Below are 10705 nucleotides of genomic sequence, written 5' to 3' on the forward strand. Positions count from 1 at the left end.
GTAGACAAACACCTTTCCTTGTAATGGATCTCAACGTTTTTTTTGTTTGTTTTTTTAAAGAGGGAGCATTACTCATTTAATAGGGGAAGCAATGATAGGAATGTGTCCCTTAGCATTGAAACAGGACGAGCCTCCACTGCGTCTGTCTGAGTCCTCGCGTCCTCGGGATCCGCATTGTCTTCCAGTAGCGGTGTGTGGCAGCCTCACTTCTGTCAGACTCCCCAAGGGCAGCTGTGACTACATTGTAGTAGCTCGCCACCATCAGCATGGGAATGTGTCCATGAATAACTGAATATGTAGTATAAAGTGCCGCGGAGTCCTCTGGTCTTGATAAATCGCTTTATAAGAACAGGCTGTTTCTTACCACTTACCATTTCAGCCGACTTAGAACTATTATCTTGCTATATTAGAGATATTTCCATGGTTTGTTGCAGAAACAATGTGCTGACTGGACGGGTAGAGGACCAAAGGTTTGTAAAGGGTAGTTACAACAAGTTGTGAATTAAATGCAATGGTTTAGAGCTTTATTTGAATTGATCTTTAAATGTTTTTACTGTCTTGTTGTACCACATTGTATACTTATTTAAATGAAATGTAGTTTTATTTTCAATATTCCCATAGCATGATGGCGTTTTATGTCATCTTTCTTTTATGGCCACTCTGCTCTCCAACACTCGATGATGACAGCCAGCTGCACATACAAAGTCCTCCATTAAAGAGGGCGATCTGCGCTCCTTTCGCCCCCGTCATCAACTGCACTTGCGTAACAGTAATATTTGCAGATTGCATGCAACATGCCCACTTCTTGTGCGTTCAGTTTTTTATTTATTGTTTTGCTCACGTTATGTACAACTCCTTATTTGGAATCCCGGTGGATCAGGCCTTCATAGTTTAGAGTCTAGATGTTTAGACCACACAAACTGTAACAGTAGCTTGACACAAACTGGCATTTCTAGAACCAGAAAGATTAGAATCATAACGTAACGTAAGGTAATTTTATTTATATAGCACATTTTCAGCAACAAGGCAATTCAAAGTGCTTTACATGAATTACAAGGAAATTTTTCAGAAGCTCAGAGCAAATAGACATTAAATCTAAATATATTGACTTTCAAGGAGATTAAAGACCTCTATAAGAACACTATGTACATATATTGTGATATTTCTTTTGGTTACAATACAGGAACTATCTGTTTCACAGCAGAGTAGCTGCTGTGAAAAGTGTTCATTGTGTTCATCAGAGAGACGTCCTGGGAGAAGAAACTGTCTCAGCGGCAGCTAGCTTTTGCGTCGACATGATGGCAAAAGTCTAAACAGTTTCTGTCCAGGGTGTGTGTGGTCTGCAGAGATGCTAGCTGTCCTTTTCCTGACCCTAGACTTGTGCAAGTCCAGGATGGAGGAAATGTCAGCCCAGATGTTCCTGTTAGCAGACCTAATTATTCATTGCAGTCTGGTCCTGTCTGAATAATGACTGTGTAGAAGATGAACAGGACGCCTTTGTTGCTACTTGAGTTGCCGTAGGAAGTTCAGTCTCTGCTGGGCCTACTTTCTACAGCGTCAGTGCGTACGTAGTATAAGAGGTTTGTCGCTCCAACTCCTGAATAAAACGCAGATGTCTGGCTCAACGGCTGAATTATGAATATATTTCATGCAACTGGTGACATATGTCGCATGACCACGTTTATTCACGTATGATTTTAGTTTAATTTCTCCTTTAGTGGAAACACCGCCGTTGCAAAATTGTGTTTGTTTATTTTTTTTATATAAGTAGAATATAGACAAAGATTTGTGCACATTTGTAATGGAATCACAGCTAATATCCTGAGGATGAAGTCCAAAGTCATCTCCACGGTCTTGAGTGAGTTCTGACCACACCAATGCTCCGGCAGGTCCACTTCCTGTCTGCAAGCAGACCAGACACCATCTTGGATCAGACTGAAAGTCATCTGCAAACTTTAAGAGTTTCACCGCTGAGGTGCAGTCATTTGCGTACAGTGGGAAGAGCAGTGGGGAGAGAACACAGCCCTGGGGAACGCCAGGGGTTGACGATGCTCCCCAGCCGAACCTATACGGCTCCAAGCGGGTGGAGTGCTTTTCAAAACTCCTTCGGTTGCACAAAGATACATTACTACAACAATTATTAATGGGCCTGAGTGGCTGGAGTGGAAGTGATAGATTATTACCTGGGTACCACAGGAACTTGTAACGAACACGGCCGTCTCTCCTGTGAGCAGGCAGGCTCCTCTGTGGAGCCGCACAGTAAAATTAGCATCAGCTTTATCTGCCAGCCTTGTTGTGTTGGCCCAGGCCTATAAATTATTTTATTTTGTTGTACTTCTGAGTCAACATACAGTATGCGCAATACCCACTTGCATCCAAAGATAGAGCAGACAAAAGCAGTTATTGGTCGATTGTTACTCACTGTCGTGGTGCCACACAGCTGTCATCCGCACAGCAGAAAGCGCATGAAACACAATCAGATAGGTGCGACAAATAGACCTCAAAGACTTATTCATTTTTGTTGTAGCTCGACAAATCATCCATTGATGTGGCTATTGTGAGTCTCTGAGCCGTGATAACGGGCCACTTTTCGCCTTCATGATGGAATTCCTCCAGGACGGCGAATAAAACGGGTTCCTGTGGGAGCTCCGGTTCTCTCCGAACCTCAACAGGCGCATGTTTTCTGCAGCTTAACAGCTAAATTGATTTTCACATTTAATTGTTCCAAACCCTCGTTTTCAATCCAATCGATCGGAGATGCAAAAATTACCGGGCTAGAACAACCGTTTTCTCACACCATTAAGTATCACCACGAGAGTCTGTCACACCTGATCCCGTGTGGCCGTGGATTTGCTTGCCGATAACAGTTTTGGCGAAAACGGTTATGCGCTTCAAGACGACAGCGGGGGCTTGATATGCAGCACAGCAGCTCTCAAAAGTGACTTTCTCCAAATAAAGTGGGATGTTTCCTGCCCAATTTACGTGAAAAACATATTTTTGTGAGAAAAATAAAACATACTCAGTGTGATAATAAATGTGGAGTCCCTTAACACTTTGCTGAAACACATTTTGATTCAGTTCCAGCTTTCAGTTAAAACTCATCATGATTTACGGCGAGTCCGAACGACGTTCAGCTTTTGCTAAAGCTGCAGCTGGCAGAGAAGTTGCAGGGATTGTTAGGATATAATTTTACAAAGGTATCAGTCAAGAGAAGGGTACAAAAAAAATCCTACATCATGCATATGGCTTGGGACAGAAAAATCTGTGTAAAATATTAGATTATCAGTCAAACTGAAAATGTTATGACTATAGGATCCAACCATATTTTTATATATGAAAAATCTAGTTTTGCTGGAACCTGTTGAGTTTGTTGCTGTTTTCTCAGTCTAACAAGGTCTGCTGACTGTGTGATATTATGTATCAATCTACTGGGTTCATCTCAAAACAATGGCAAGACTTGGAAAAAGCACAAATTTGTACCATCGCCTGTCCAGAAGTTCAGATCTAAAGGGCTAAAGGGTAGGCATTATGCAAAACCGACATTTTTATTAGAGCTTCTTAAAGAGACACAGACCGATTTTAAGACGTCAGATTCGGCTCTTTTAAGTTGTTGTTAATACTCATGGCCTTTTCATAACAAATAAAGATAGTATAATTATTTGATTGCGGTATAATCTGCGATTTAAACACACACAGCCATATGGCCGGTGTCTGGATGGTCAGTCTGACAGACACACCGACTGATTCAGTGCTCTCCTGACCACAGCCGACCTGCAATAAATATAAAGCAGCCATGCGTGCCGCCACACCGCTCTGCTCCCACGCCCCCATCCTCCGCTCACTGTTTTCTCAATTAAAAGCGCATTAACACAGCTGTGCATTTATCATCGCACTCGTATCTCTGTCAGACCTGCCTGACGGAGATCTGCTGCTGCAGCCATCAATCACGCTGTGCGACGGGAGATGCTGTTTTGATTTCGTGATGTTGAGCTTGCACCGCGACATGTTCAAGTCCAGTATGATTTTTTTGAAATTGCAGGGTGCGCAGTGGGCTTTAGTAAAGACCGACGAGTCGCAGGCGACCGCCAGCCTGAGTCAGCGACATTGTTCTGCTGAGAAACTCACCAACAGTTTGCTGTTACAGCGTAGAAGTGCAGTTTCAAATGGCTAGAATGAGTCGGTAACCTCATTAAAGGTTTGTTTTTTCTAAAAACTCCCTGAGATGTGACGGCTTTCTAATTCAGCGACAGTGGCTGATGACTTTACGTAGACTCAAACGGTCCAAACTATTTTGTTTTCGCTTTGCCTTTTCTGTTGTCTAACCAATGTTGGAAATGTTAGAAACTAGTGTCAATTACATTTCATGAATCCACAATACATGTTCAAAGGATGCAATAAAATAAAGCAACCAAGTTCTCCAAAATAATGAGCAGTGTAAGGACTGAACATGACCTAAATCAACCTAAACAAACGCAGCGTCACTGAGTAGACTGACTCCCAGTAACGTTGACAAATCAGCCAGGCTCTGTATGGTTGGGTGCTGTTGCCAGGAGACGGCAGCTTCATTGTGCTGGTTGTCATTGAGGAATTTATGCAAAGAGGCTCTACGTGATCCTCCATCGCACCGCCGCCACTCCCCGCCGCCGCCGCCGCCTTATTTGCCATGTCTGTCTCGCTGTTGGTGGCAGAACGCGACGTACAGACTCAGACAACGTGAGCGAGGAACAAAAGACGACAGGGACATTTTGTTTCACAATGGACTTGTTCCATGTGTGACAGTATATTTAAATAGAATAACTCTGTCATAGATATTACAGGGAATTCGGTTTCCGATTGTAAATCAGAAACATTTTTCAAAGTTTGTATTTTACAGTCAGCCTGCAGAAGCGTCCCATGCTCCGTATTTCTAATTATTTGCCCCCCTGATTAGTTGTTTTTGGCTTTTCATTTTGTCACATCATTAAACAACTTTCAATTTTGGACAAAGACAACCAAAATAAATAAAATATGCAGATTTCAAATAAAAAATGTTATTCATTGATATATTTATTGAAACCAAATCATCCCTAAACTGCTTTTCCCCCTATTTTTGTGATTTTGTGACAAAATATGTCGTTGCTTTCTCATTGTAACGCTACCATTGATTCCAACTTTGAATTGTGATCTGGATTTGTTTAGGACCTCCTAAGTTCACCGTTTACTCGTGGATAACGGCTCTCATTGTGTTTCACTTGAGTCCCAAACTGATCGATGTCGGAGACGTTTTGTTTCTCATCTGTCCTTGAATTTTGTTCGCCATGTTGGGATCTTTTGGCCTACTTCATGCTGCCAGACAGGTTCTTTTGACGCGATCTTGCAGGAGGACAATGTTAATTCATGAGTTAACAAAGGCAATTAAATTTCACTTTGATTTTCGTTAGAAAACAGCTTTTTGTACTGTCCTTACTCAGGTTATCTTTGTCTGATCATAAAATGTATTTTCTGATGTAAAACATAAAACAACAAAAACATGAGACTTTTTTTGCCTGTTTCCTGAAACCAAACTCTCCTGTTTCCTTCAGGAAACAGTTTCCTGAAGGGAAAAAACGAGCTTTTCCACTGAAGCCATCAAACGTGCAGCTTTATCAGTTTAAATAATGAAGTCAAATTGTCATGACAACAGTGAGTCATCTCACTAATTGCTGCACAAGCCTAGTAAACAACTGATCGGTCGGGTTTTCACACGTCCACCTTCACTGTTTTTGTTTATTATGATTTTATGATGTGGGACAGGGCAATAAAAATATCACAAGCAGAAATCCTGTTTGTCCTTTAATACTGAATCTGTGCTACTGACGTCGGTTTCATTAGCTCAAATCTGAACGGACGGTCCGCCTGGTGTCACCGCTTTCTCATTAGCAAGGAAGCAAAGCAACCAGCCTGTGAGGACGGCCTCTCTCACCCCACTGCTGTCTCTTTCTCTCCTCCGCAGGTTATCGAATGCATAACCCAGGGTCGGGTACTGGAGAGGCCACGGATCTGTCCCAAGGAGGTTTACGACATCATGCTGGGCTGCTGGCAGAGGGAACCGCAGCAGCGACTGAACATTAAGGACATCCAGAAGGTCCTGTTCGCCATGGGAAAAGCCACCCCAGTCTACCTGGATATCCTGGGCTAGCAGCAGCCGCTCCCCCTCACCACACTCCCTCCCTCCCCAACCAACCCCCCACCCCCCACCCCCCACCCCCCCCTGTTCCCCGACAGACGGAAAACATCGACAGAGGCAAAAACGAGACAAAGAGACCCCCACACGAAAATAACCCAGGAATAACCAAACCAACCTGATCCACTGTCGAAAAACACCTGCTTTGTTTGGGAGGGACTTAAGTGCCTGCAACACTTTTGGATATAGTGGATTAAAACATATTTAAAAAAAAAAAAAGAGAGAAAAAAAAAAACCCACGCACTTTTACATTTTGTTTACTTGCGTATAAGATGTACATGTTTGAAGAAATTTCTTTTTTCCCCTTGGGGGAGGGAGAAAAAAAACTGCAAAAATCACACAGACATTGAGAAAGGGAACCGGGCTGGCAACGGGAAAACGGCTGCAGCTTGATACGATGGAGAGAATACATCAGAGTTTAAAATCTATCCTGGGTTTGGTTTTATGAATATATATAGAAATATTACATATATTTTATATTTATTTCTTTTTCAAGGTCGGTCGAGGTGTTAAAGGGTCGGCCATTTTTTGTCGCCAAGGGCTTGGCCCCTGTCCGAAGTTGAAACCAACAAACTCCTGGCAGGGACTAGAGATGAGGAAGCCTTACACGCTCTCTGATTGGCCGGCTCCGAGCTTTCAAAGAGAAACTGTGGAGCAACACTGGCTGGTCGGAGAAAACGCTGTGCTCTGTAGAGGACCTATCCAATCAGACAACTGACAAAATCTATTTTAATTTAAAAAAAATGTACATATTGTAAAATTCTACGTGTCAGAATTGTGTTAACTTATTTTTTCCTGATTTTACTTTGGTTCCTGTTCCTGACTGTGACTAAAGCGTTGAGCTACGGTCCTCGTTTTCATCCCGATTCCGTGGAGAATTTCTCTCGGGGATTTTTACCCACGTCAGCCGCCGGTCGAGTTGCTGAACGTGGCGACGGCGAACCCAGTTCAAACGGGCCACTGACGACGCATCGCACAGACTGTGGAGAGCGCGGGATGACTCAGAGCCATGCTTCACGTACCGGAGGCGCTGAAGCCTCGCCTTTACGTTGCTTTTCAAAGCAAGGATAATGAGTTCAGTAATCCGTCACGCCACAACCCTGAAACACAAACACAGGCTTTGTCACGTTCAAGCAGTTTTTTGGTGTGAAACTGCTAAAGAAAACATTTCTGTAAGTCCGACCATATCCATGTTTTGGTATCTTTAAAGGAGTAGTTTGACGTTTTGTAAAATATGGCTTTCTTACTGCGAGGCCCGTAACGTTGCCAGTCAGTCAAGTTAGCTTAGCTTAAAGTCATCAACAGGAGAACCGGTCTCTGAAACTGGTTAATATTAACCACATTATTTGGGATTTCTTATTGCTGTCAGATTTTTTATGTTTTTGAATTGTTTTCTTGTCTTTTCACAAAAAAAACTAGGATTGAAATTATGAAAATGGAATTACATTAATCTTACTTTTGTTTCATTAACGTCTTAAAATAAATTATCAAATTTTTCTAAATGTCGAAGCTGTATAGAATACCAGTACAGTCAGAGTGAGCTTTACCCCAAACATAAAAAAATTAATATTTATAATCATAATTTTTTTATTTTAATTTCTAGAGAAATTAAAATGTGTATATGAGTTTTCCCTATCTGCATAACAACTTTGCAATCTATGTTTGTGAATAACCTTCTTTTAAAAATATACCTTTTGTCTGAGTGGACAAGATCTCAGAGTCAGTGCTATGCTATGCTAGCGCAATGCAGCATTGAAATCTGGAATGTTCTAACTTTGAGTTTAGTCCACAACTTTAGTCAATCCAGAATATTTTTTTAGCATTTTAGCAAAATGGATTAAAACTATAGGAACAGTAAGTTGAGAACTTGAATTGTTTTGGAAGCCGTATGTTTTCAAAACCTTGGTAAGCGACGCCTCTTATCTAATATCTTAAATTAGTAACGTTAGGCAGGTTACTGACTGCAACACATTTTAATGGTTTTCTGACTTGAAACTGGAAAACGGTAAGAGTGAATGTGACATAATTCCCAGACTTCTTAGAATACCTCCCAAAAAATGTATTGGAAACCGAGGTGGAAAATAAACCCAGATTTTATTGGTGTACTCTAAACAGCATCATTTTCTTTGTTCCATTTTGTTAATTCAGTTTAACGTTCTGAGTGTTGCATCAACTACGATTAGTTTCAATGACGTCTAAATGGATTTGAATGTTATTCAAGGCTGGTTGGAAAGTATTTATCCTGTTTTTAGACTTTGAGCTAAGCTTATGTGTCTCTGGCGCAATCTGCATTTTGACTAAATACTCACAGCTGTACCATTCCTCTCTCTTTTCTTAGCAAGAAAGCAAATAGGCATAATACTTTGAAACTGAAACTACAGAGTTTACTGGTTGATACCATCCAGATCTTGATACATTACTGTCCAAAAAAAGAAACTGCATCATGTTTTTTATGATACAGAATTATTTTCCATCAGCTATTCATGTGTGGTGACTATTAACAGAGGCAAGATTTTTTTCTTTTTTAGGGTTTGTCACAATGACAAGCACAAACTGCATTTTAAAGTACAAAACAGTTGTAATGGTCAAAAAATATCAGACATTTATCTGTACAATTTAACAATACTTAAAGAGGCTGCTCCACTTGGCCGACCCTCTACTTAGTCCACATTCTCCCAGATGATCTGAAATGTCTCGTGTTTCTGATAAAAAAACAGAGAAGCCTCTTCTGTTGCTATTATATCACAAAGCATCAACTGATACCAAATCAGCTGATTGTTGTTGATGAAGTTTGATCATTTGTCTTCAATGAACCTGGTAGTATAAAAAGTTTTCTTCCTGAAAGAGGAGGCTGGGAAAAAAAAACACACACACACAAAATCTACAGTAAGATCAAAATGAGATTAATTTTGAAGGTTGAGCTTAAAAAGAAACATGCTTAGTTTTGAATTTGAATTCGTTTTTTTCACATCCTGGAGATTTCATGAACGACGAACCTCAGGCAACTGTTCTGTTTCACGTTGTGTCTGAATATATAGCAGTTCTGTGTGGATCTCTTTACACTCCTTTTCATCGCGACACGACTTCTCATAGCATCACTGTGTTCGTCTCCGTTCTCCTTTGGGACTATGTAAAGCATTAATGAGCATTCAGTTACTCCATGTGTTTTTTATATGACAAGCGGGATCAAATCCATCGAGTTACCCAAAGTATTGAGTTTTTGTGTATTCTCTTGTGGTAAAGATAAACGCTTAAAGACATTATGACACCGACCGTGAGCATTTGCAGGGTATTGTAATCCTTTCATGGTGAGTTATATATTGTTTAATATGTTTTTCTTTTTTCTTCTTCTTCTTGGATGAACTAACTGAACACTTTTTGAAGCAAAGTTGGCATATTACCATGTACACATGTTACAGAATATAAAAATGTGGTATAACGACTGCAGTATATAAAATACTGGTATTCCATGATAGATCTTTGTATTAATGTGACTCTCTTAAGAAAATGTCTTCAAACAATCAGACGATCTCCTTTTCCATTTTGTCCTGTCTTATAAAAACATGTGAATTTGAAACGCTCTCGTCCTTCTCTAAATCTCTGAGAGAGATGAACGTCCTGTCTTCTGTATGTGTTTACATTTTTGCTCCTCCACTCGACCAGATACATGTTTCATATTTCTGCAGCTCTTTGTTCGATTTTAGTTAAAATCATTGATCGTTTAACAAAAGAAATGCGCCAGGTTAAAGGTTCGGTTTGTGTAGGAGTATATGAACACCAAATAAAGCTGCAGGGGAGCTAGAACCTCCTCAAAGCCAGAAGTGTTAACTCTTCACATTTCCAGATGCTTGTCTTCCTCTAGGGACGTCTCTAATTGCCAGCTCTTGTTGGTAACGTTCTCTCTGTTCTGCCAGACCAGATCACCCGCCTATCTGGCAAAACTCCACCTACTTGCCCCAAAGTAACAAGTGGTTGAGTCATTCATCGATCCAAAATCAAGAACTCTAGTAACGTGCTTCTATAAATGGCTGCATTCTTTATGAACTAACCTGTTTTACTCTTTAGTTAAACCGTAACGTTTTTGTTGAGATTCTGCCGCTTTCTTACATGACGCCAGTGACCGGCGTTGCGCAGCCGAGGTCTAGGGGCTCAGGGGCGGCAACATAAAAATGTGTCCAGAGAAAATAAGTGAAATGTAAAATTCTGGAGTCTTTCACACCGGAAACCTTTTGAAACCAAATCTCAGAGTGAAACCTTTCTGTACTTTGCTGGTGTGAAAGCTCACATGCACAAAACACACTACAGTAGGGATCATTTTGTGCAAGAACGGACAAATAACAGCAAAAACAATGGCGGACAGCATTGTGCTGTGTTGTACTACTTAACCTGTTGTGTCCAATGAGGAATTATTGTGTTACATCAGCACTTTGCTCATGTTAGATGGATTTCTAACATTTACTACGACGTGGAAGCTAAGGGAGTGTGCATTTGACAACATGGGAA

The 10705-nt window shown here is 40.9% G+C and overlaps 1 protein-coding gene across 2 annotated transcripts in view; it reads left to right on the forward strand.

Annotated features, from left to right (window-relative positions):
* Nucleotides 1–9779, forward strand: part of ntrk3b (neurotrophic tyrosine kinase, receptor, type 3b) — a 302940-nt gene extending 293161 nt beyond the window's left edge. For both annotated transcript variants that reach the window (XM_028014975.1, XM_028014976.1), the window contains one exon: nucleotides 5972–9779. In XM_028014975.1, coding sequence (XP_027870776.1) covers nucleotides 5972–6157 — 186 coding nt within the window. In that variant the 3' untranslated portion in view covers nucleotides 6158–9779. The remainder of the gene's footprint in view (nucleotides 1–5971) is intronic.
* The last annotated feature ends 926 nt before the right edge of the window (nucleotides 9780–10705 follow it).

The sequence above is a fragment of the Xiphophorus couchianus genome, chromosome 4 (genome assembly GCF_001444195.1).
Source record: "Xiphophorus couchianus chromosome 4, X_couchianus-1.0, whole genome shotgun sequence".
Taxonomy (NCBI): domain Eukaryota; kingdom Metazoa; phylum Chordata; class Actinopteri; order Cyprinodontiformes; family Poeciliidae; genus Xiphophorus; species Xiphophorus couchianus.